The 27550-nt window shown below is 44.7% G+C and overlaps 1 protein-coding gene across 1 annotated transcript; it reads left to right on the forward strand.

The window, feature by feature from the left end:
• Positions 1–912: 912 nt before the first annotated feature.
• On the forward strand, positions 913–27082 carry LOC129861113 (solute carrier family 26 member 6-like). Its single transcript, XM_055932253.1, has 19 exons — positions 913–1409; positions 10010–10149; positions 10636–10746; positions 14690–15030; positions 15182–15334; positions 16753–16835; positions 20052–20199; positions 20796–20909; positions 22280–22357; positions 23477–23572; positions 24002–24108; positions 24203–24272; positions 24412–24504; positions 24600–24710; positions 24920–25051; positions 25174–25380; positions 26093–26147; positions 26224–26369; positions 26501–27082. Exons 1-19 carry the CDS (start codon positions 1270–1272, stop codon positions 26525–26527), a joined length of 2352 nt encoding a protein of 783 aa, XP_055788228.1. The 5' UTR covers positions 913–1269; the 3' UTR covers positions 26528–27082.
• Positions 27083–27550: the final 468 nt, after the last annotated feature.

Below are 27550 nucleotides of genomic sequence, written 5' to 3' on the forward strand. Positions count from 1 at the left end.
ACAATTCGTACAGTTAAAAACTATTTAGAAAAACTATTTTAAACTACAAAGAACTCTGAAGGATGGCAGATGAAAACAGGACATAACACTTAGGAAAACAATTGAAATACACGTGTGTGTTTATGTGTGCATGAGGAGGTAGAGATGTCTACTCAACCCAGGATGATTGACCTAGGGAAAAAGTACAGCTGGGTGACTGGCCTGAGTAAACAATTTCACTGTACTTTCATTGCCGAAAACACACACACACACACACACACACACACACACACACACACACACACACACACACACACACACACACACACACACACACACACACACACACACACACACACACACACACACACACACACATAGACACACACACAGGGAGAGAGAGAGAAACATACACACACACGTTGGTTTTACTATCCAAGTGGGGACCAAAACATTTATTCCCATTCAAAGTCCTTTTTTCCCCAACCCTAAACCGAACCCTTAACCCTTACCTTAACTCCAAACCCCTAACCCTAACCCTTAACCCTTACCTTAACTCCAAACCCCTAACACTAAACCAAACCCTTACCTTAACTCCAAACCCCTAACCCTAAACCGAACCCTAACCCTAACCCTTACCTTAACTCCAAACCCCTAACCCTAAACCTAACCCTAACCCTAAATGTAACTCCTAAACCTAATTCTAACCCTAAACCTGACCATAAGCCTAAAATAGCCTTTATCTACAAAATGTGATAACTTGTTAGAATTGTCCTTGTTTTACTGTCCCTGTGAGGACTTCTGGAACCCAAAAGATATGAAAGTTAGACCACACACACACTACTGGCTTGGGTGGGGGTGTGAGGTGTTCCCTCATAAAGGCAGGAGAGGACTGTCACTCCCACACTCTGCTAAACTGGATACAAACTGAGACACAGCCAGGAGCGTGGGACTTAGTAGCTTCTTATTTCATGCTTTTGTAACTCTTATCAGGGTGTTGGACAGTTGTTGGTAATTGGCAGACAACTGTTGTTTTGGACTAAGAGGTTTTTCTCTTTTCTGACTAATAGATTTTTTACTTTTTGGACCAACAGTGTTTTTTTCTAAGTAATGTTTTGGAGAGACCTGCACAGTGTTTCAGACTAGAAGGACAGACAGACAGACAGACAGACAGACAGACAGAAAAGACAGACAGACAGACAGAAAAGACAGACAGACAGAAAAGACAGAGAGACACAAAGCAATCAACACAAAGACACTCAGTGTTGGAAGACAGGCAGGCAGGCAACCATGGGAGTTGAAGAACAGAGAGCTGGGAAGTTTTACGTGGAGAGGGATGTTTTGGACGAGCTTTGCCTTGACCAGGTGGCCCGAAGACGGACACACTCCACCACACCTCCCCTGAAGGAGAGGGTGAAAGATTCCCTCAGGTAAGATATGGTAAAAGAGAAGGAGAGGGAGCAGGGCAGAAGGGATGGGAGAGGGGGAGGAGGGAGGATAGTGCACGTGGGGAGCAGGAACATGCATCAGTTTCACTATTTGCTGACTAATTCTGCAGATGAATAACATGCATTGACAAAAGCTATTTTGGATGTGTCTGTGTTGATTTCAGTTTACAATTTACTGCCCAGGTTATTTGAGGACAGTTGAGTAAGGCACGTAGATGAGCGCGTGTGTGTGTGTGTGTTGTGTGTTTGAATGTGTGATATGCTCCTTTATATGGTTGCAATGGATGATCTTTCATTATGCAATCCCACTGACGCAGGGAGAGGTAAGATAGGAGCAGAATGAACGAGAGAGGGGACAGTCTGTGCCGGACAGAGAGGGACAGTCTGTTGGACAGAGAAGAGACAGTCTGTTGGACAGAGAAGAGACAGTCTGTGCCGGACAGAGAGGGACAGTCTGTGGCAGACAGAGAAGGAGAATATTAGACAGAAAACAGATAGAGGATAAGAGAGAAGGATAATGAGAGGCACAGAGAGAGAAAGAAGAGAACAGATAAAGGTGCAGAAAGAGAAGACAGGACAGCTGCCCATATGAAAAATATTACAGTATACTATGGTCTAAATACTGTAGTATTACTATATTTATATACTACAGTTTTCACTGCAGTGTTTTTGCGGAAGTATACTATAGTATTCACTGTAGTGTTTTTTTGCTGTAATGGGCTGTAGTGTTTTCGCAGACTGTAGTATACTATAGTATTCACTGTAGTGTTTTGCAGAAGTATACTATAGTATTCACTGTAGTGTTTTTGAGGACAAACTAGTATACTATAGTATTCACTGTAGTGTTTTTGAGGACAAACTAGTATACTATAGTATTCTCTAGTATAAATACTATAATATTCACTGTAGTGTTTTTGCAGACTTTACTGTAGTATTCACTGTAGTCTTTTTACAGACTTTAACTTCTACTTGGTCACAATCCCGGATCCGGGAGCACCCTCATCAGTAAAAAAGCTGACTAGCATAGCCTAGCATAGCGCCACAAGTAAATACTAGCATCTAAATATCATGAAATCACAAGTCCAAGACACCAGATGAAAGATAAACATCTTGTGAATCCAGCCATCATTTCTGATATTTAAAATGTTTTACAGGGAAGACACAATATGTATTTCTATTAGCTAACCACGATAGCAAAAGACAACTTTTTTTTCTCCAACATTTTTTTACTGTATAGGTAGCTATCACAAATTCGACCAAATAAAGATATAAATAGTCACTAACCTCATTGGCAGACTCGACAGCCTTGGTTTCTCTAATGATTGCCTCGCCTGGTTCACCAACTACTTCTCTGATAGAGTTCAGTGTGTCAAATCGGAGGGTCTGTTGTCCGGGCCTCTGGCAGTCTCTATGGGGGTGCCACAGGGTTCAATTCTTGGACCGACTCTCTTCTCTGTTTACATCAATGACGTCGCTCTTGCTGCTGGTGATTCTCTGATCCACCTCTACGCAGACGACACTATTCTGTATACTTCTGGCCCTTCTTTTGACACTGTGTTAACAACCCTCCAGGCGAGCTTCAATGCCATACAACTCTCCTTCCGTGGCCTCCAACTGCTCTTAAACACAAGTAAAACCAAATGCATGCTCTTCAACCGATCGCTGCCTGCTCCTGCCCGCCTGTCCAACATCACTACTTTGGACGACTCTGACTTAGAATATGTGGACAACTACAAATACCTAGGTGTCTGGTTAGACCGTAAACTCTCCTTCCAGACCCACATCAAACATCTCCAATCCAAAGTCAAATCTAGAATTGGCTTCCTATTCCGCAACAAAGCATCCTTTACTCATGCTGCCAAACATACCCTTGTAAGACTGACCATCCTACCAATCCTCGACTTCGGTGATGTCATTTACAAAATAGCCTCCAAAACCCTACTCAATAAATTGGATGCAGTCTATCACAGTGCCATCCGTTTTGTCACCAAAGCCCCATATACTACCCACCACTGCGACCTGTACACTCTCGTTGGCTGGCCCTCGCTTCATACTCGTCGCCAAACCCACTGGTTCCAGGTCATCTACAAGACCCTGCTAGGTAAAGTCCCCCCTTATCTCAGCTCGCTGGTCACCATAGCAGCACCTACCTGTAGCACGCGCTCCAGCAGGTATATCTCTCTAGTCACCCCCAAAACCAATTCTTCCTTTGGACGCCTCTCCTTCCAGTTCTCTGCTGCCAATGACTGGAACGAACTACAAAAATCTCTGAAACTGGAAACACCTATCTCCCTCACTAGCTTTAAGCACCAGCTGTCAGAGCAGCTCATAGATTACTGCACCTGTACATAACCCATCTACAATTTAGCCCAAACAACTACCTCTTTACCTACTGTATTTATTTATTAATTTATTTTGCTCCTTTGCACCCCATTATTTCTGTCTCTACTTTGCACTTTCTTCCAATGCAAACCAACCATTCCAGTGTTTTTTTTTTATTTTTTTTTATTTTACTTGCTGTGTTGTACTCACTTCGCCTCCATGGCCTTTTTATATTTTTATTTATTTATACATATATCTGTTTGCCTTCACCTCCCTTATCTCACCTCACTTGCTCACATTGTATATAGACTTATTTTTATTTTTTTTCACTGTATTATTGACTATATGTTTGTTTTTACTCCATGTGTAACTATGTGTTGTTGTATGTGTCGAACTGCTTTGCTTTATCTTGGCCAGGTCGCAATTGTAAATGAGAACGTGTTCTCAATTTGCCTACCTGGTTAAATAAAGGTTAAATAAATAAAATAAATAAATAAAATAACCAAGAAACAACTTCATCAGATGACAGTCTGATAACATATTTATTGTATAGCATATGTTTTGTTCGAAAAATGTGCATACTTCAGGTATAAATCATAGTTTTACATTGCAGCCACCATCACAACTCTCACCAAAGCAGCTAGAATAACTACAGAGAGCAACGTGAATTACCTAAATACTCATCATAAAACATTTATGAAAAATACACAGTGTACAGCAAATGAAAGACAAAGATCTTGTGAATCCAGACAATATTTCAGATTTTTTAAGTGTTTTACAGCGAAAACACAATATAGCATTATATTAGCTTACTACAATAGCCAACCACACAACAGCATTGATTCAAGCCAACAATAGCGATAACGAATAAACCAGCAAAAGTTATACATTTTTCACTAACCTTCTCAAACTTCTTCAGATGACAGTCCTATAACATCATATTACACAATACATATAGAGTTGGTTCGAAAATGTGCATATTTAGCGCCACAAATCGTGGTTATACAATGAGAATAGTAGCCAAGCTGCAAAGAAAATGTCGGGAGAAATCTTGGGAGAGGCACCTAATCTAATCAATAACTAATCATAAACTTGACAAAAAAATACAGGTTGGACAGCAAATGAAAGATACATTAGTTCTTAATGCAACCGCTGTGTTAGATTTTTTAAATTAACGTTACTACGGCATACAGCGTGTGTTAAAGCGAGACCGCACCGAAATTAATGGCGGAATAGTAGGTCAACATTTTTCAACAGAACAACGAATTAACTTCATAAATAGTTCTTACTTTTTGATGAGCTTCCATCAGAATCTTGGGCAAGTTGTCCTTTGTCCAGAATCATCGTTGCTCGGTTGTAGATTGCCGTCTTCAACTTAGGAATTAGCAGCAAACATTAGCTATATGGCCCAGACGTGCCCAACTCACTATAACGCAGCACAAAGAAATATCCGAAAATCGCAATATCCTGATATAAACTGATATAACTCGGTTTAAAACAACTACATTATGATGTCTTTAACACCTATATCGAATAAAATCAGAGCCGGATATATCTAAGGCCTATAACGAGAGCTTTCCCGAATGCCATCCTGAGGTCTGTCTCGCGTCATGGCGAACGTTGAAAAGAGTGCACCCCACGTTCCAAGACCATTTATATGGCCTCAGATCTGCCTAGCAACTCCATTCCAATTCTCACTGCTTGCTGACATCTAGGGGAAGGCGTATGCAGTGCATGTCGACCAATAGAATACATGCAAATTAATAAACTGACCCTGGAACAGATTGCCTGATTTCAGATTTCTCACTTCCTGACAGGAAGTTTGCTCCAACTTGAGTTCTGTTTTACTCACAGATATAATTCAAACGGTTTCAGAAACTAGAGAGTGTTTTCTATCCAATAGTAATAATAATATGCATATTGTACGAGCAAGAATTGAGTACGAGGCAGTTTAATTTCAGAACGAATTTTTACAAAGTGAAAACAGCACCCCCTATTGAGAAAAGGTTTGTAGTGTTCACTATATGGTTTTGTGGACTGACTGTAGTATACTTTAGTACAGTGTATTACAGTATAAATACTATAGTATATATGTAACGGATGTGAAATGGCTAGCCAGTTAGCAGGTACGCGCTACTAGCGTTTCAATCACTTGCTCTGAAACCTAGAAGTAGTGTTGCCCCTTGCTCTGCAAGGGCCGTGGCCTTTGTGGAGCGATGGGTAACGATGCTTCGTGGGCGACCGTTGTTGATGTGTGCAGAGGGTCCCTGGTTCGTGCCCGAGGTCGGGGCGAGGGGACGGTTTAAAGTTATACTGTTACATTGATGCTGTTGACCCGGATCACTGGTTGCTGTGGAAAAGGAGGAGGTTGAAAGGGGGGTGAGTGTAACGGATGTGAAATGGCTAGCCAGTTAGCGGGTACTCGCTACTAGCGTTTCAATCAGTTACGTCACTTGCTCTGAAACCTAGAAGTAGTGTTGCCCCTTGCTCTGCAAGGGCCGCGGCTTTTGTGGAGTGATGGGTAACGACGCTTCGTGGGTGACTGTTGTTGATGTGTGCAGAAGGTCCCTGGTTCGCACACGTGTCGGGGCGAGGGGACGGTTTAAAGTTATACTGTTACATATACTATAGTAATTACTGTAGTGTTCTTGCAGATATTACTGTAGTATCTACTAGTGTTTTTTGTTCAATTATCTTTGACATATAAGATATACTATGAGCAAATATTCCATAAACTGAAGGTAGGATTGGAGTCTGAATAAATAATTCAACATTTCTGCTTTTTTCTATATTCTGTAGGGGAACACAATATAAGGTCTATAATTTGCATGTAGGTTTCTTACTTATGGGTGGCACAAATTGGGATATGGGGGATGGGTATGGGTGGAGCATATGCAAATTGAATAATGTAGTATTACTATAGTTTTACAATTCTTTGTTTTTGCGGACATTACCGTAGTATTTACTACAGTGTTTTTGGCAGATAATACTGTAGTAATTAATTATTCACCCCCTTGGCATTTATCCTATTTTGTTGCCTTAAAACCTGGAATTAAAATTGTTTTTGGGGGGTTTTGTATCATTTGATTTAAACAACACGCATACCACTTTGAAGATACAAAATATTTGTTATTGTGAAACAAACAAGAAATAAGACAAAAAAGCTGAAACTTGAGCGTGCATAACTATTCACCCCCCAAAGTCAATACTTTGTAGAGCCACCTTTTTGCAGCAATTACAGCTGCAAGACTCTTTGGGTATGTCTCTATAAGCTTGGCACATCAAGCCACTGGGATTTCTGCCCATTCTTCAAGGCAAAACTGCTCCAGCTCCTTCAAGTTGGATGGGTTCCGCTGGTGTACAGCAATCTTTAAGTCATACCACAGATTCTCAATTGGATTGAGGTCTGGGCTTTGACTAGGCCATTCAAAGACATTTGATTTAGCAGTATGCTTGGGGTCATTGTCTTGCTGGAAGGTGAACCTCCGTCACAGTCTCAAATCTCTGAAAGACTGAATCAGGTTTCCCTCAAGAATTTCCCTGTATTTAGCGCCATCCATCATTCCTTCCATTCTGACCAGTTTCCCAGTGCCGGCTGATGAAACACATCCCCACAGCCTGATGCTGCCACCACTATGCTTCACTGTGGGGATGGTGTTCTTGGGGTGATGAGAGGTGTTAGGTTTGCGCCAGACATAGCATTTTTCTTGATGGCCAAAAAACTACATTTTAGTCTGATCTGACCAGACTACCTTCTTCCATATGTTTGGGGAGTCCCCACATGCCTTTTGGTGAACACCAAACGTGTTTGCTTATTCTTTGGGATAGGGGGTGGTATTTTGACGTCCGGATGAAAAGCGTGCCCAAAGTAAACTGCCTGCTACTCAGGCCCAGAAGCTAGGATATGCATATAATTACTAGGTTTGGATAGAAAACACTCTAAAGTTTATAAAACTGTTAAAATGATGTCTGTGAGTATAACATAACTTATTTGGCAGGCGAAACCCCGAGGACAAACCATCCAGGAAAATCATTTTTGGAGTTCACTGTGTTTTCAATTAGATTTCTATGGTAAACTAGATTTATGAGGCACCTGGTTGCAGTTCATATGTGTTCCACTAGATGTCAACAGTCTTTAGAAATTGGTTGATGTTTTTCCTTTGAGAAATGAAGAAGTACGGCTATTCAGAATGAGAGTCAAGCCAAGTGGACTCTTTTGTTTCTAGCGCACGACCTGTTGCTCGCTCCACTTTGATTTTATCCGCTATTGAACACAATATATTCCGTCTTAAATTTTATAGATTATTTATGTTTTAGGTTACCCAAGGATGGATTAGGAAAGCTGTTTGAAATGTTTGGACAAAGTTTACAGGTAACTTATGAGATAATTTGTAGTCATGTTGGGCGAGTTGGAACCGGTGTTTTTCTGAATCAAACGCGCCAAATAAATGGACATTTTGGGGATATAAAAAAGGAGTTTATCGAACAAAAAGACCATTTGTGATGTTTCTGGGACATATTGGAGTGCCAACAGAAGAAGATCTTCAAAGGTAAGGCATGAATTATATCGTTATTTCTGACTTTTGTGTCGCCACCTGCCTGGTTGAAAATGATTGTTATGCATTTGAATGGTGGGGTGCTGTCCACAGATAATCGCATGGTTTGCTTTCGCCGTAAAGCCTTTTTGAAATCTGACACCGCGGCTGGATTAACAAGAAGTTAAGCTTTATTTTGACATATTGCATGTGTATTTTCGAGAATGCTAAATATTTACAATTTTGTAGTTTGAATTTGTCTCCCTGCACTTTTACTGGATGTTGATCAGGTGGGACCGTCCCACCTAGCCTAGAGAGGTATTAAAGCAATGGCTTTTGGCTTTTGGCAATGGCTTTTTTCTGGCCACACTTCCGTAAAGCCCAGCTCTGTGGAGTGTATGGCTTAAAGTGATCCTATGGACAGATATTCCAATGTCCGCTGTGGAGCTTTTCAGCTCCTTCAGCGTTATCTTTGGTCTCTTTGTTGCCTCTCTGATTAATGGCCTCCTTGCCTGGTCTGTGAGTTTTGATGGGCGGCCCTCTCTTGGCAGGTCTGTTGTGGTGCCATATTCTTTCCACTTATTAATCATGGATTTAATGGTGCTATGTGGGATGTTCAAAGTTTCTGATATATTTTTTTAACCCAACCCTGATCTGTACTTCTCCACAACTTTGTCCCTGACCTGTTTGGAGAGCTCCTTGGTCTTCATGGTGCCGCTTGCTTGGTGGTGCCCCTTGCTTGGTGGTGTCCCTTGCTTGGTGGTGTTGCGGACTCTGGGTCTTTCAGAACAGGTGTACATATACTGAGATCATGTGACACTTAGATTGCACACAGGTGGACTTTATTTAACTAATTATGTGACTTCTGAAGGTAATTGGTTGCACCAGATATTATCTAGGGGCTTCATAGCAAAAGGGGTGAATACACATGCACAAACCACTTTTCCCTTTTATTTATTTTTGAATTTTTTGAAACAAGTTATTTTTCCACTTCACCAATTTGGAGTATTTTGTGTATGTCCATTACATGAAATCCAAATAAAAATCCATTTAAATTACAGGTTGTAATGAAACAAAATAGGAAAAACACCAAGGGGGTGAATACTTTTGCAAGGCACTGTATCCAGACAGTTTGGTCCAGGCCGTGTGACTTATTGAGGCTTGAAGAGAAAAGTTAACCTTCCTCTGGACCTGAGCCCTGATGGCCTCTTGAAACTGAAACATAGGTTCAGCACTGCCACCAAATATTAACCTATCACAGAGTATGACACTGCACGGCCAACAAATATTAATATATCAAGTCAGAAAAAATGAACTCATTTAAAACACAAGACAAAGCCGAGAACGCTTTAGCTACATAATCCAGATGAACACTCCAAACACAGATTACACCCCTTTTGTTTTTACTGGGCGGCTAAAAAGGACCGTACAGATAGTTGTCATGGTTTCTCTGTAAACCCCGGTCCTGAAGGGACACAGTGTGTGCAGGTTTTTGTTCCAGCCTAGCTTTAAGTCTCCTGGTTAGTTAAATCATATGTGTTGGAGCTGGGCTAGAACAAGACCCTGCACACACTGTGGCACTCCAGGACAAGAGTTGCCTACCCATGCCCTTTCCACCAACTGTTAAACTCAGCAGACACATTTCAGTTGTCACAAATGGATAACAAAACTGTATTCCTCTTTTCTCCAACTCTCTATGATGCACTCCGCCCCTCCTGGTGTCAGGTGTTCCATGCCCAAGCTGAAGCGCTCTGTGCTGAGCACTTTGCCTGTCCTGTCATGGCTGCCACGTTACTCAGTGAGAGACAACGGCCTGGGAGACCTCATATCTGGCATCAGCGTTGGCATCATGCACCTACCTCAGGGTCTGTGCTACATCTACTGTCTGACCAAACACACACACATATGGTCCAATCACAGGGTCCAATCACAGGGCCGGATCACAGGGCCTGATCACATGGTCCAGCTACAGGGCCCGATCACAGGGCCCGATCACAGGGCCTGATCACATGGTCCAGCCACAGGGCCAGATCACAGGGCCAGATCACAGGGCCTGATCACATGGTCCAATCACATGGTTCAGTCACAGGGCCAGATCACAGGGTCCAATCACAGGGCCGGATCACATGATCATAACTAGAAATCAGCAACACGTGTAACTCACATGGAAATCTCCCAAATCTCCTGCTAATGTAAAAAGGACTACATAAATATATTTGATTGATTGATGCCAGTGCTTGAGGTATGGAAAAGCCTGATTTACATAAATTGATCTGAAGTTATTGTTTAATGACCTATTTGAGAATATATGATAACTATTTTGTGAAGACCTTCCTGTAACATTTGCCTAGGTATGGCCTATGCTCTCCTGGCCTCTGTGCCTCCAGTGTTTGGTCTCTACACCTCCTTCTACCCTGTACTGGTCTACTGCCTCCTTGGCACCTCCAGACACATCTCCATAGGTAAGACAGAGTGGAGAGAGGAGGAGGAGAGAGAGGAGGAGAAGGAGGAGGAGAAAGAGAGAGAGGGAAAGGGAGAGGAGGAGACAGAGAGAGGAGGATACAGAAAGAGAGGGAAAGAGAGAGGAGGAGGCAGAGAGAGGGGGGAAAAGAGAGAGGAGGAGAGAGAGGATGAGAAGGAGGAGGAGAAAGAGAGAGAGGGAAAGGGAAAGGAGGAGACAGAGAGAGGAGGATACAGAAAGAGATGGAAAGAGAGAGGGGGGAAGAGCGAGAGGGAAAGAGTGAGGAGGAGAAAGAGAGAGAGGGGGAGACAGAGAGAAGAAGAGACAGAGAGAGAGGGAAAGAGAGGAGGAGACAGAGAGAGGAGGAGAAAGAGAGAGAAGGAAAGAGAGAGAGGGAAAGAGAAACGAGTGGAAAGAGAGAGGAAGAGAGAGGAGGAGCAAGAGGAGGAGAACGAGAGAGAGTGAAAGAGAGAGGAGGAGACAGAGAGAAGAAGAGACAGAGAGAGAGAAAGAGGGAGGAGACAGAGAGAGGAGGAGACAGAGAGGATGAGAAAGAGAGAGGAGGAGAAAGAGAGAGAGGGAAAGAGAGAGCAGGAAAGAGAGGAGGAGATAGAGAGAGGAGGAAAAAGAGGGGGGAAAAGAGAGAGGAGGAGCCAGCGAGAGGAGGAGACAGAGAGGAGGAGAAAGAGAGAGGAGGAGCCAGGGAGGAGGAGAAATAGAGAGGAGGAGAAAGAGAGAAGGGGAAGAGAGAGGAGGAGAAAGAGAGGAGGAGACAGAGAGACGAGGAGACAAAGAGAGAGGGAATGAGAAAAAGGGAAAGAGGAGGAGACAGAGAGAGATTGAAAGAGAGAGGAGAAAGAGAGAGATGTAAAGAGAGAGGAGGAGACAGAGAGGAGTAGAAAGAGAGAGGAGAGAGAGGAGGAGACAAGGAGAGAGGGAAAGAGAGAGGAGGAGACAAGAGAGAGAGGATGAGACAAGAGAGAGGGAAAGAGAGAGGAGGAGACAAGGAGAGGAGGAGAACGAGAGAGAGAGAGAAAGAGAGGAGAGACATAGAAAGGAGGAGAAAGAGGGAAAGAGGGAAAGAGAGAAGAGGAATAAGAGAGAGGAGGAGACAGAGAGAGGAGGAGAAAGAGAGAGAGGTAAAGAGAGAGGAGGAGACAGAGAGGAGTAGAAAGAGAGAGGAGAGAGAGGAGGAGACAAGGAGAGAGGGAAAGAGAGAGGAGGAGACAAGAGAGAGAGGAGGAGACAAGAGAGAGGGAAAGAGAGAGGAGGAGACAAGGAGAGGAGGAGAACGAGAGAGAGAGAGAAAGAGAGGAGAGACAGAGAAAGGAGGAGAAAGAGGGAAAGAGGGAAAGAGAGAAGAGGAATAAGAGAGAGGAGGAGACAGAGAGAGGAGGAGAAAGAGAGAGAGGTAAAGAGAGAGGAGGAGACAGAGAGGAGTAGAAAGAGAGAGGAGAGAGAGGAGGAGACAAGGAGAGAGGGAAAGAGAGGAGGAGACAAGAGAGAGAGGAGGAGACAAGAGAGAGGGAAAGAGAGAGGAGGAGACAAGGAGAGGAGGAGAACGAGAGAGAGAGAAAGAGAGGAGAGACAGAGAAAGGAGGAGAAAGAGGGAAAGAGAGAAGAGGAATAAGAGAGAGGAGGAGACAGAGAGGAGGAGAAAGAGAAAGAGGGAGAGAGAGATGAGCAGAAAGAGAGAGGAGGAGGAGAAAGAGAGAGGAGACAGAGAGAGAGAGAGAAAGAGAGAGAGAGAAAGGAGGAGAATGAGAGAAGGAGGAGAAAGAGAGAAGGGGAAAGACATGAGGAGAGAGAGATAGGAGGAGAATGAGAGAGAGGGAAAGAGAGAGAGGGAAAGAGAGAGGAGGAGACAGAGAGAAGAAAAGACAGAGAGAGAGGGAAAGAGAGGAGGAGACAGAGAGAGGAGGAGAAAGAGAGAGAAGGAAAGAGAGAGAGGGAAAGAGAAATGAGCGGAAAGAGAGAGGAAGAGAGAGGAGGAGCAAGAGGAGGAGAACGAGAGAGAGTGAAAGAGGGAGGAGACAGAGAGAGGAGGAGAAAGAGAGAGCAGGAAAGAGAGGAGGAGATAGAGAGAGGAGGAGCCAGCGAGAGGAGGAGACAGAGAGGAGGAGAAAGAAAGAGAGGAGGAGCCAGGGAGGAGGAGAAAGAGAGAAGGGGAAGAGAGAGGAGGAGAAAGAGAGGAGGAGACAGAGAGACGAGGAGACAAAGAGAGAGGGAATGAGAAAAAGGGAAAGAGAGGGAGGAGACAGAGAGGAGTAGAAAGAGAGAGGAGAGAGAGGAGGAGACAAGGAGAGAGGGAAAGAGAGAGGAGGAGACAAGAGAGAGAGGAGGAGACAAGAGAGAGGGAAAGAGAGAGGAGGAGACAAGGAGAGGAGGAGAAAGAGAGAGAGAGAAAGAGAGGAGAGACAGAGAAAGGAGGAGAAAGAGGGAAAGAGAGAAGAGGAATAAGAGAGAGGAGGAGACAGAGAGAGGAGGAGAAAGAGAAAGAGGGAGAGAGAGATGAGCAGAAAGAGAGAGGAGGAGGAGAAAGAGAGAGGAGACAGAGAGAGAGAGAGAAAGAGAGAGAGAGAGAAAGGAGGAGAATGAGAGAAGGAGGAGAAAGAGAGAAGGGGAAATACAGGAGGAGAGAGAGATAGGAGGAGAATGAGAAAGAGGGAAAGAGAGAAGAGGAGAAAGAGAGAGTAGGAGACAGAGAGAGGAGAAAAAGAGAGGAGAAAGAGAGCGAGAGAGGAGAGAAAGAGAGAAGAGGAGAAAGAGAGAGAGGGAAAGAGAGAGGAGATACGAGAGAGGAGTAGAAAGAGAGAGAGGGAAAGAGAGAAAGGGAAAGAGAGGGAAAGAGATAAAGGGAAAGAGAGGACTAGAGAGAGAGAGAAGGAGACAGAGAAAGAGGGAAAGAGAGAAGAGGAATAAGAGAGAGGAGAAGAAAGAGAAAGAGGGAGACAGAGAGATGAGCAGAAAGAGAGAGGAGGAGACAGAGGAGGAGAAAGAGAGAGGAGACAGAGAGAGAGAGAAAGAGAGAGAGAGAGAGAAAGGAGGAGAATGAGAGAAGGAGGAGAAAGAGAGAAGGGGAAAGACAGGAGGAGAGAGATAGGAGGAGACTGAGAGAGAGGGAAAGAGATAAGAGGAGAAAGAGAGAGGAGAAAGAGAGAGGAGGAGAAAGAGAGAGAGGGAAAAATAGAGGAGGAGAAGAGAGAGGAGGAGAAAGAGAGAGAGGGAATGAGAGAGGAGGAGACAGGGAGAGAGGGAAAGAGAGAAAGGGAAAGAGAGGATTAGAGAGAGGGAAAGAGAGAAAGGAAAAGAGAGGACTAGAAAGAGAGAGGGAGGAGACAGAGAAAGAGGGAAAGAGAGGAGGAGAAAGTTAGGAGACAGAGAGATGAGGAGAAAGAGAGAGGAGGAGACAGAGGAGGAGGAAGGGAGAGGAGACAGAGAGAGAGAGAGAAAGGAGGAGAATGAGCGAAAGGAGGAGAAAGAGAGAAAGGGAAAGAGAGGAGGAGGAGAGAGAGAGAGGAGGAAACAGAGAGAGATTGAAAGAGAGAGAAGGAGGATGAGAGAGAGGGAAAGAGAGAAGATGAGAAATAAAGAGGAGGAGATGGAGAGAGGAGAGACAGAGAGAGGAGGAGAAAGAGAGAGGGAGACAGAGCTGGGGACAGAGAGAGGAGGAGACAGACCTGGGGACAGAGAGAGGAGGAGACAGAGAGGAGGAGGAGACAGAGAGGAGGAGGAGACAGAGGAGGAGAAAGAGAGAGGAGAGAAAGAGAGAGAGAGAGAGAGAGAAAGAGAGAGAGAGGAGGAGGAGAATGAGAGAAAGGAGGAGAAAAAGAGAGGAGAAAGAGAGAGAGGGAGAAAGACTTTAGAGAATGAATGTTTTTAATATCATCGGTCAGAGGAATAAAGAGTTTCACTAAGGTGCTTTTGTGTGTGTTTTTCCTCAGGAACGTTTGCTGTGATCAGTATTATGATAGGCAGTGTGACAGAGAGGTTGGCTCCAGACAGTGACTTCACATTCCTGAATGTAACCAACGGGACAGCAGTTCTGGATGTGACAGCCCGCGACGCCTACAGAGTTCAGATAGCAGCCAGCACCACTGTACTGTGTGGGCTCTTTCAGGTCCTGCTGGGCATGGTGCGGTTTGGTTTCGTGGTGACGTACCTGTCGGAGCCCCTGGTACGTGGCTACACAACAGGAGCAGCTACACACGTGGTCGTCTCACAACTCAAATATATCTTTGGTATCCACCCTGCACGCTTCTCCGGACCACTGTCTCAGGTCTATGTGAGTACACACAACACATCCACACACTCAAGCTCACAGACAAACACACACAGACACAGACAGATGTGACAAAGTTGTACAAGTTTTCCACCTAGTGGATGCAGGCAATAACAGTCTGACTGTCCATCTCTCTCTCTCTCTCTCTCTCTAGATCCTAATAGACATCTGTAGACATCTGCCAGAGACTAACATTGGGGCCCTGGTGGTTAGTCTAGTGGCCTTGGTGGTCCTCATAGTGGTCAAAGAACTCAATTCCTGTTATGAGAAGAAACTACCTCTGCCTATTCCCATAGAACTCATAGTGGTAAGTCCTCCATACCTATCCGCTCTCTGTGTCATTAGTCACACAATCATTGATTGATTGATTGAGTTTATTAGATCTTTACAAGTAGTAGGCTGCGTCAGAGAAAACATTTGACATCCTGTCAAGTCTTTTCCATCCTCCTGTCAAGTCTTTTCCATCCTCCTGTCAAGTCTTTTCCACCCTCCTGTCAAGTCTTTTCCATCCTCCTGTCAAGTCTTTTCCATCCTCCTGTCAAGTCTTTTCCATCCTCCTGTCAAGTCTTTTCCATCCTCCTGTCAAGTCTTTTCCATCCTCCTGTCAAGTCTTTTCCATCCTCCTGTCAAGTCTTTTCCATCTTCCTGTCAAGTCTTTTCCATCTTCCTGTCAAGTATTTTCCATCCTCCTGTCAAGTCTTTTCCACCCTCCTGTCAAGTCTTTTCCATCCTCCTGTCAAGTCTTTTCCACCCTCCTGTCAAGTCTTTTCCATCCTCCTGTCAAGTCTTTTCCACCCTCCTGTCAAGTCTTTTCCATCCTCCTGTCAAGTCTTTTCCATCCTCCTGTCAAGTCTTTTCCATCCTCCTGTCAAGTCTTTTCCATCCTCCTGTCAAGTCTTTTCCACCCTCCTGTCAAGTCTTTTCCATCCTCCTGTCAAGTCTTTTACACCCTCCTGTCAAGTCTTTTCCACCCTCCTGTCAAGTCTTTTCCACCCTCCTGTCAAGTCTTTTCCATCCTCCTGTCAAGTCTTTTCCACCCTCCTGTCAAGTCTTTTCCACCCTCCTGTCAAGTCTTTTCCATCCTCCTGTCAAGTCTTTTCCACCCTCCTGTCAAGTCTTTTCCATCCTCCTGTCAAGTCTTTTCCTCCTCTTTCGCTCTCTTTTGGTCCCTTGAACATGTGTGTTCCAATGAAAGCCACTAGAGGGCATCCTGTCTACATGGCTGATATCTATAAGGAGCGTAACAGAACACAGTGTCTTCTCATCCTGTTAAACATTTTGAGATGATGTTAATCTTATTCTCAGTTTAATGATCCATATTTATGTTGTGATATCATCAATTAGAATCAGTTGGAAGCTCTTGGTACATCTCAAAGGGTTAATATTCTACCCAGTCAGTGTGTTTTCCTCCAGTTCATGGTAGTGCTTGGTTTCTCATTGATCCAATAAAATGTTCTCAAGTGATGAGCTCTGTTCAATGATTTGCCTGCGTTTCTGCTTGAAATCCAAACCCACACAGGGTCTGCGATAATGATTTACTCACACTTACACACGTGCATGCATACAAGTTCCTACACGTGCAAACAACAGCAGATACTTTGTTGTTGTGAGCATGGCAACCTATATGTGTGTGTGTGTGTGTGTGTGTGTGTGTGTGTGTGTGTGTGTGTGTGTGTGTGTGTGTGTGTGTGTGTGTGTGTGTGTGTGTGTGTGTGTGTGTCACAGATCATAGCAGCAACACTCATCTCCTACTACGGCAACCTGAACAGCCAATACGACGTGGCCGTGGTTGGAGAGATCCCCAGAGGGTGAGTGTTTATATGTGTGTGTTTGCGTGTTTGCATGTGTGCGTGTGTGTGTGTGCGTGCGTGTGCGTGTGTGTGTGTGTGTGTCAGTAGCTACAGGTTGTTGACTGTGGCCTGGTCTGGTGGGGCAGAGTGCTCTCCTGGTCAAGGTTACACTCGGAACAAAGCAAGGGGGGAGGGCAAGGACAGAAAGTATCGGAGGGTGAAATCAAACATAACGTACAATTTAAAATGGATTCAATTTAGATTTTTTTGTCACTGGCCTACACACAATACCCCGTAATGTCGAAGTGGAATTATGTTTTTAGAATTGTTTTCAAATTAATACAAAAATTGAAATGTCTTGAGTCAATAAGTATTCGACCCCTTAGTTGTGGCAAGCCTAACTAAGTTCAGGAGGGAAAATTTGCTTAAGTTGCATCATGTTATGGGAATTTCAGCATAAAAAATACATGGAATGGAAATATTCACAGACCTGGTTCAGTCTGCTTTCCATCAGACACTGGGAGATGAATTCATCTTTCAGCAGGACAATAACCTAAAACACAAGGCCAAATCTACACTGGAGTTGCATAACAAGAAGACAATGAATGTGGCCGAGTTACAGTTTTGACTTAAATCTACTTTCAAATCTATGGCAAGACCTGAAAATGGTTGTCTAGCAATGATCAACAACCAATTTGAAAGAGCTTGAAGAATTTTTAAAGAATGTGTGAGTGTGAGTTGTAATCGATACCAAAGGTGCTTCTACAAAGTATTGACTCAGGCATGTGAATACTTAAGTACACTTAACAAAAATGTAAACGCAACATGTAAAGTGTTGGTGCCCTGTTTCATGAGCTGAAATAAAATATCCCCATGCTGAGGAGTATTTCTGTCTGTAATCAAGCCCTTTTGTGGGGAAAAACTCATTGTGATTGTCTTGGCCTGGCTCCCCAGTGGTTGAGCCTGGCTGCCCTCCAAGGCTTACTCTTGGCGGCACCACTGCCCAGTCATGTGAAATCGATAGATTAGGGCCTTGGAGAATATTTTAAATTGACTGATTTCCTTATATGAACTGTAACTCAGTAAAATCTTTGAAATTACTGCATGTTGTGTTGATATTTTTGTTCAGGATAAATTTGATATTTCTGTACTTTACTATTATTTTTGGGCAAAAATCTCTAAAAACATGTTTTCACTTTGTCATTATGGGGTATTGTATGTAGATAGGTGAGAGAAAAATCTATTTAATAAATGTTGAATTCATGCTAACACAACAAAATGTGGAATAAGTCAAGGGGTATGAATACTTTCTGAAGGTACATTAGCTCATTGAGAAGGAGTCTAGAGCAGGGATGGGCAACTTTGATGGGGTGGGGGCTGAACTCATCATGATGGACCGCAAAGGCTCATGGGGCTGTGTACCCACCCACATCCATACCCACACATGCAGTCAGAGCCGGCCCTAGCCTTTTGGGGACACTTCGGGTAATGCGTACTAGCTGATTTTGCATGGTCTTCAGATTGCTGGACTGTCAAAGACCAAAGCCAAGCAGCCGCTACACAGCCAGTGTTTGGAAGACCAGGCACCTGCACTGTATGACCTCTAATGTCAAATTTGTGGTCCGGGGCATCCTAATGATTAACTCTAGAATATTATTCATTGTATATGGGTCATTGAGTGTGTGTACATTTGTCACGACACCTGTTACCACGGTTGAAGGACCTAGAGGACCGTCAGCGGCAGGAATCAAGGGGATTTGTTGGGGATAATGGAGGAAGGGGTCTGGACAGGGGCAGTAATGGAGGAAGGGGTCTGGACAGGGGCAGTAATGGAGGAAGGGGTCTGGACAGGGGCAGTAATGGAGGAAGGGGTCTGGACAGGGGCAGTAATGGAGGAAGGAGTCTGGACAGGGGCAGTAATGGAGGAAGGAGTCTGGACAGGGGCAGTAATGGAGGAAGGGGTCTGGACAGGGGCAGTAATGGAGGAAGGAGTCTGGACAGGGGCAGTAATGGAGGAAGGGGTCTGGACAGGGGCAGTAATGGAGGAAGGAGTCTGGACAGGGGCAGTAATGGAGGAAGGGGTCTGGACAGGGGCAGTAATGGAGGAAGGGGTCTGGACAGGGGCAGTAATGGAGGAAGGGGTCTGGACAGGGGCAGTAATGGAGGAAGGGGTCTGGACAGGGGCAGTAATGGAGGAAGGAGTCTGAACAGGGGCAGTAATGGAGGAAGGAGTCTGAACAGGGGCAGTAATGGAGGAAGGGGTCTGGACAGGGGCAGTAATGGAGGAAGGGGTCTGGACAGGGGCAGTAATGGAGGAAGGGGTCTGGACAGGGGCAGTAATGGAGGAAGGAGTCTGGACAGGGGCAGTAATGGAGGAAGGGGTCTGGACAGGGGCAGTAATGGAGGAAGGGGTCTGGACAGGGGCAGTAATGGAGGAAGGAGTCTGGACAGGGGCAGTAATGGAGGAAGGGGTCTGGACAGGGGCAGTAATGGAGGAAGGGGTCTGGACAGGGGCAGTAATGGAGGAAGGAGTCTGGACAGGGGCAGTAATGGAGGAAGGGGTCTGGACAGGGGCAGTAATGGAGGAAGGAGTCTGGACAGGGGCAGTAATGGAGGAAGGGGTCTGGACAGGGGCAGTAATGGAGGAAGGGGTCTGGACAGGGGCAGTAATGGAGGAAGGGGTCTGGACAGGGGCAGTAATGGAGGAAGGAGTCTGGACAGGGGCAGTAATGGAGGAAGGGGTCTGGACAGGGGCAGTAATGGAGGAAGGGGTCTGGACAGGGGCAGTAATGGATGAGATACATTTTACAGTGTTGACAACATTTCTGTCCTTGACCCACATCATTCCCGTATATATCTCTCTCCCCCTCTCCTCTCTCATCCCACTTCCCCTCAACTCTCTCCTCCCTCTCTCCCTCTCTCCTCTCTCTTCCTCGCCTCTCTCCTCCCTTTCCCCCCTCTCCTCTTTCCCCCTCTCCTCTCTCCTCCTACTCCTCTCTCTCCCCTGTCCTCCCTCTCCCCTGTCCTCTCTCTTCCTTCTCCTCTATCCTCTCTCCTTCCTCTCCCTCTCCCTCTCCTCCATCCTCTCTCCTCCCTTTCCCCCTCTCTCCTCCATCTCCCCCTCACCTCTCCCCCCGCCTCTCTCCTCCCTCTCCTCTCTCTCTTCCTCCCTCTCCCTCTGTCCTCCCTCTCCTCTCTCTTTTACCTTTCCCTCCTCTTCCTCTTCATCCCTAGGCTGAAGTCTCCCAGTCTACCTGACGTCAGTCTGTGGGGTATGGTGGTTGGTGATGCGTTTGCTGTGGCCATAGTGGGTTATGCCATAAACATCTCCTTGGGCAAAACCTTCGGCCTGAAACACGGCTACAAGGTGGACAGCAACCAGGTGGGACACACACACGCACGCACACAGTTATGCAGGTAGGCAGGGGTATGCTTGAGGTTGTTCTGGTCTGAAGGAGAAAGACAGCCTTCTGGTCCTGAATGTTTAATGGCCGACACGCTCTGCTCAGTCAAGCACAGATGTAGGATCTTAGTTCAAGCCAGTTTGCTACAGCAGGAAAATAATCCTGCAGCAACAGGAAATGTGAATTATTATGCAGATTATAATTCATGGATATTTTTTAATAGGAGTTAATACATTTTACGTTAGGTCAAATCAAGTCTGAATTTTAAAGAGGAAATTACAAACTTTAGAAGCTTTTTAAACCTTGAATACACTACAAGTTTGCATTTCCTGTTTAGCAGGAACATTTTTATCAACAAAAGAGCGATCAAATTAAGATCCCACATCTGTATGGATGAGAACTACACCAGTTGCAGTTAACAATACAACAGGGGGGCTGTGGAGCAGCTGGGACTCAGTATAGTCTGAATATGCGCTAAGACTTACTTGACTTGTGGTGGTCAAATGATGGTCATTGGTGCATTCTCTGGCATCTGCATACCTCTCATCTCCCCCCTCTCAAACTCTCTCTCTAGGAGCTGGTGGCTCTGGGTCTCAGTAACACAGTGGGAGGATTCTTCCAATGCTACTCTGTCACCGCTTCTATGTCCCGTAGCCTCATCCAGGAGAGCACTGGGGGCAGGACACAGGTAACACACACACACACGCACACGCACGCACACACACACACACACACACGCACAGTGCATTCGGAAAGTATTCAGACCCCTTGACTTTTTCTGCATTTTGTTACGTTACATCCTAATTCTAAAATTGATTAAATGAAATGTTTTCCTCGTCAATCTACATACAATACCCCATAATGACAAAGCGAAAAACAGGTTTTTAGAAATGTTTGCAAATGTATAAATAAGTTTAAAAAACTGAAATACCTTATTTACATAAGTATTCAGACTCTTTGCTATGAGACTCGAAATTGAGCTCAGGTGCATCCTGTTTCCATTGATCATCCTTGAGATGTTTCTACAACTTGATTGGAGTCAACCTGTGGTAAATTCAATTGATTGGACATGATTTGGAAAGGCACACACCTGTCTATATAAGGTCCCACAGTTGACAGTGCATGTCAGAGACAAAAACAGATGGAAGCCACTCCTCAGGAAAAGGTACATGAGAGCCTGCTTGGTGTTTGCCAAAAGGCAACTTAAGGACTCTCAGACCATAAACAACACGATTCTCTGCTCTGATTAAACCAAGATTGAACTCTTTAGCCTGAATACCAAGCGTCACGTCTGGAGGAACCCTGGCATCATCGCTACGGTGAAGCATGGTGGTGGCAGCATCATGCTGTGGGGATGTTCTTCGAGGGAAAGATGAACGGAGCAAAGCACAGAGAGATCCTTGATGGAAACCCGATCCAGAACGCTCAGGACCTCAGACTGGAGCTTCACCCTCCAACAGGACATCGACCCGACGCACACAGCCAAGACAACCCAGGAGTGGCTTTGGGACAAGTTTTTGAATGTCATTGAGTGGCCCAGCCAGAGCCCGGACTTGAACTCGATCAAACATCTCTGGAGAGACCTGAAAATAGCTGTGCAGTGACACTCCCCATCCAATCTGACAGAGCTTGAGAGGATCTGCAGAGAAGAATGGGAGAAACTCCTCAAATACAGGTGTGCCAAGCTTGTAACGTCATACCCAAGAAGACTCGAGGCTGTAATCACTGCCAAAGGTGCTTCAACAAAGTATTGAGTAAAGGGTCTGAATACTTATGTAAATATGTCAAAAAATATTTTGTTTTGTTTTTTATAAATTTGCAAAAATCTAAAAAAAATTACATTCTTGCTTTGTCATTATGGGGTTTTGTGAAGTCATTATGGGGTTTTGTGTGTAGATTGATGAGGGGGAAAAAACGATTGAATCAATTTTAGAATAAGGTAACAAAACATGGAAAAGGTCAAGGTGTCTGAATACTTTCCGAACGCACTCTTTGTCCACCTGCTAATATTTCTGCAGGCATACACACTTGCTGATGTGTGTTTGTGTATTGTGCCAGGTTGCTGGGGTGGTTTCCTCAGTGATTGTGCTGATCACCATTCTGCAACTGGGGACACTGTTTGAGGAGCTACCCAAGGTATTTATCTCTCTACCCCCCCCCCCCCCCGGGGACACTGTTTGAGGAGCTACCCAAGGTATTTATCTCTCTACCCCCCCCCCCCCCCCCCCGGGGACACTGTTTGAGGAGCTACCCAAGGTATTTATCTCTCTACCCCCCCCCCCCCAAACACACAACACCACTGATCTGATCTGATGTATGTGTGTGTGTGTGTCCTAGGCTGTCCTGTCCTGCATAGTGTTTGTAAACCTGATCTGATGTATGTGTGTGTGTGTCCTAGGCTGTCCTGTCCTGCATAGTGTTTGTAAACCTGATCTGATCTGATGTGTGTGTGTGTGTGTCCTAGGCTGTCCTGTCCTGCATAGTGTTTGTAAACCTGATCTGATCTGATGTATGTGTGTGTGTGTGTGTCCTAGGCTGTCCTGTCCTGCATAGTGTTTGTAAACCTGATCTGATCTGATGTGTGTGTGTGTGTCCTAGGCTGTCCTGTCCTGCATAGTGTTTGTAAACCTGATCTGATCTGATGTATGTGTGTGTGTGTGTCCTAGGCTGTCCTGTCCTGCATAGTGTTTGTAAACCTGATCTGATCTGATGTGTGTGTGTGTGTGTCCTAGGCTGTCCTGTCCTGCATAGTGTTTGTAAACCTGATCTGATCTGATGTGTGTGTGTGTGTCCTAGGCTGTCCTGTCCTGCATAGTGTTTGTAAACCTGATCTGATCTGATGTATGTGTGTGTGTGTGTCCTAGGCTGTCCTGTCCTGCATAGTGTTTGTAAACCTGATCTGATCTGATGTATGTGTGTGTGTGTGTCCTAGGCTGTCCTGTCCTGCATAGTGTTTGTAAACCTGATCTGATCTGATGTGTGTGTGTGTGTGTGTCCTAGGCTGTCCTGTCCTGCATAGTGTTTGTAAACCTGATCTGATCTGATGTATGTGTGTGTGTGTGTCCTAGGCTGTCCTGTCCTGCATAGTGTTTGTAAACCTGATCTGATCTGATGTGTGTGTGTGTGTCCTAGGCTGTCCTGTCCTGCATAGTGTTTGTAAACCTGATCTGATGTGTGTGTGTGTGTCCTAGGCTGTCCTGTCCTGCATAGTGTTTGTAAACCTGATCTGATCTGATGTGTGTGTGTGTGTCCTAGGCTGTCCTGTCCTGCATAGTGTTTGTAAACCTGAAAGGCATGTTTAAGCAGTACCTAGACATTCCTGCACTCTGGAAGAGCAACACAGTGGACCTGGTGAGAGCAACACATGACATAAACTTCATATCTATGACCTGCATCCTAACTGGACGTATATGACTGAACATAGAACCCCATCATTTATAACCTTTTACCGTAAATGTAACACTAAATATCTGCGTGGGGGGTACAACTCAATATTATATAGTTTCTAATGTTTTGTACACTCAGTGTATATCCCCCATTGGCACAAGGCTACTTTTGCCTTCTTGTAATGCAATACTTTATTGCAATGCAATACTTTACCACTAGAAAGTGTGCGTACTCGTGGTCTGAAGTTAGCGTGAGGATAAGCACATTCTCACGTCAAGTTCAGTTTTATAAATGTGTTGGGGCATATTCTGTGCACAAGCACCGTTTATAAATGAGGCCCCTTGTTGCTGTGTATTCCCCCTATTGATGACATGTGTCTCTGTTGCCCCCTAGCTGGTGTGGTTGGTAACGCTGGTGTGTACTATCCTGCTGAACCTGGACCTGGGCCTGGCTGCATCCATCGCCTTCTCTCTGCTCACTGTCATCTTCAGAACACAGCTGTGAGTCTGTGTTTGTTTGATGTACTTTCTAAACTGTACTGTGTCCCACTTTCTTCTCAAAGTGCATAACATCCCTGTTCTCCTTCTCTCCCAGGCCACGGTACTCTATTCTGGGGCAGGTTCCTGGGACTGAGCTCTACCTGGACACAGACACATACGAAGAGGTGAGACGGAGGACCTCAATACATACTAAGGGGGGGATGGGTAAGTGAAAAATGGCGTTTAAAGCAGCTTTTAGATGACTGTCTATTGACCCCCCCCCCCCCCCCCCCCCCCCCGTTTGTTTGTTGGTTCGTCCCGCAGGCAAAAGAGATCAGAGGTATCACTATCTTCCGTTCCTCAACCACAGTGTACTATACCAACGCTGAGTTATACCTGGACGCACTGCAGAAGAAGGTAGTGTGTGTGTTTGTGTGTGTTTCTTTCTCTCAAGCTGCCCTTTATCTCTGAAATGTTCTCTCTCAACCGCTCTCTTTCATTTCTTCACACAGAGTGGTATTGACATTGGGAAGCTGCTGACAAGAAAGAAGAAAAGAGATGCTAAACAAAAGAGGAAAGACAAGAAAGAAGAAAAGAAAGCTAAAAAGGAGGCAAAAAAACAGGTTCCACACACACACACACGTCACATACACGTACACATGCACACATGCACACACGTCACACACACACACACACAGTCACATAAATACACACACACACACACACACGTCACATACACATACTGTACGTCTCACACACACACTGTACACAAAAATGGTTTTATACTATTATCAAATTACATTATTTCAATGGATGTCTCTCCCCTTCCCAGAATGGTGTGAATGGACACCTACCCAATGGTACAGTCCACCGAGAGGACAAGGTGGATGTAGAGAAGGGCTCCCCTGACCTGAAGGGAAACAGGACAGACATCGCCCTGACTGACAGACCCACTAATGGACAGGTCTGTAGCATGATGTACTATAATTCTACAGGAAACACTCTAGACTCAAGTAAAGCCTACAGTCAGCAAAACCTCAATTGACTCCAGAGCAGAGTAACATACTGTCTCTCTGTCAAACTAAGGTGAACTGGGCCTACGAGCAGCAAGGAACCGGGTTGGACCTGGGGTCTGAGACTGGTAGTCATGGCGATGATGCCATAACCCAGACGTCCAGTACCATAGGAGAAGAGAAGAGAGGGAGGAGCTCCGACAATGACACACATACCATCATCCTGGATCTCTCCACAGCCAGCTTTGTAGACACCGTCACTGTGATGATGCTGAATAACGTATGTTTGTGTGTGTGTGGGAGGAGTGTGTGTGTTTTTTTGAAGGATGGGGATGGATGAAAGGGGGATAGAAGGAGGAAAGACAGAGAGGGAGGGTTGATCACAGATGGGATGGAGAGAAGACAGTGAAAGAGAAAGGGAGAGAGAGGATAAAAAAGGAAGGAGAGGTTAATGATGTTTTCAGAAATGTATTTGTAGTTTCTTTGTATCCAGTCTCCTTATGTAACATTGTTCACTGTCATACTCCTGAGTGGCCTTGTGCTTGAATCAAACAAAGGTCTTGTGTTCTGTGAGTAGGCAGGTCTAAATGAGATTGTTTTGTATGTCGGGGAAGAGGCACTTATAGAGATGTAGAGTGAAAAAGAGAGTGATGGAGAGAGAGGGGGAGAGGTAGGGGGAGAGTGGTGGAGAGGGAGGGAGAGTGGTGGAGAGAGAGAGAGAGTGGTAGGGGGAGAGTGGTGGAGAGGAAGGGAGTGGTAGGGGGAGAGTGGTGGAGAGGGAGGGAGAGTGGTGGAGAGAGAGGGAGAGTGGTGGAGAGAGAGGGAGAGTGGTGGCGAGAGAGGGAGAGTGGTGGAGAGAGAGGGATGAAGAGAAAAAACAGATGAATCCAAACTGGTGCAACACAACCAGTCCCGTAGAAAAACACGGCCTTCTTATTTGACCTTTCTCTCACTCTTTCCATCTCTCTCACTATTTTCTCTCTTTATTGCAGATATTCCGAGACTATAGAGAGATTGACATTGATATCTATTTAGCTGGATGCCAAGGTGAGTGTCTGTGCTAATTCATGCTGGTCTCTCTGGTCTAGCGTGTGTTGTTTAACCTGGTTTGTCTTTCCTCCAGTCTGTGTGGTGGAGCAGCTATCCAGAGCAAGCTTCTTCTCTGAGTCCATCCCTAAGAGCCGTCTGTTCACTACGGTCCACGACGCCGTGCTACACAGCCTCCGGCTGCAAGGGGCCTCAGACGTTCCCATCTACGAGTGTGCACTGGTGAGTAGACCAAGCCCTCAAGGCCATTTAGCTGCTGGTGGAACTGTCCTCCAAAATCAGCTGCTTTCTTATGATTATATCACTTCATTGATTCTTATCTTACGTTCTGACATTATCTCCTTCTCTACTAGGACATGGCCTGCACTACCAAGATGTAACCAACAGGTGTCACTTTGGTCACAATCCTTTATGGAAAATAATAAATAATGGTTCCTAATTTTAAATGATGCAATATTGATAACATTATGGGGCTGGAAATGAAGTATCAATGTCCTATACCATAAATGCCAACCTGTTATTGTAATGGTGAGAGGTTAGCATGTCTTGGGGGTATGATATTTGTGCATCTGTACATTTCTCACTCATCATTATTCCCAATTCATTCAGGATTATTTGTAATCATGGTAGCACCCACATTAATGTAGACGTGTTTAGAAACATACTCTAATCTTATCGACAATAAAAGTGACTTCTAAATGACACAACACATTATTTACCATTAATTTCTATTGGGCACAAAATAATCTGAAACACAACCAAAACAAACAGCAAATGCATCCAAACAAATGTGTAGACTCACAGGCTTAATGTATTCATTGCATGCTATGAATATGGGATCAAATACTTAACTTTTACTACTTAAATACACATATACAGTATTCCATTCCAGGGTTTTTCTTTATTGTTACTATGTTCTACATTGTAGAATAATAGTGGAGACATCAAAACTATGAAATAACACATTTTTAAGCATGTAGTAAACAAAAAAGTGTTAAACAAATCAAAATATATTTTATAATTCAGATTCTTCAAAGTGCCACCCTTTGCCTTGATGACAGCTTTGCACAAACTGGAATGCATTTCAATTAACAGGTGTGCCTTGATAAAAGTTAATTTGAGGAATTACTTACCTTCTTAATGCGTTTGAGCCAATCCGTTGTGTTGTGACAAGGTAGGGTTGGTATTCAGAAGATAGCCCTATTTGGTAAAAGACCACGTCAATATTATGGCAAGAACATCTCAAATAAGGAAAGAGAAAAGACAGCCCATCATTAGTTTAAAACATGAAGGTCAGTCAATACGGGAAGTTTCTTCAAGTGCAGTCGCAAAAACCATCAAGCGCTTTAAAGAACCTGGATCTCATGAGCCTCTACACAGGAAAGAAAGACCCAGAGTTACCT

The sequence above is a fragment of the Salvelinus fontinalis genome, chromosome 8, assembly GCF_029448725.1.
Source record: "Salvelinus fontinalis isolate EN_2023a chromosome 8, ASM2944872v1, whole genome shotgun sequence".
Taxonomy (NCBI): domain Eukaryota; kingdom Metazoa; phylum Chordata; class Actinopteri; order Salmoniformes; family Salmonidae; genus Salvelinus; species Salvelinus fontinalis.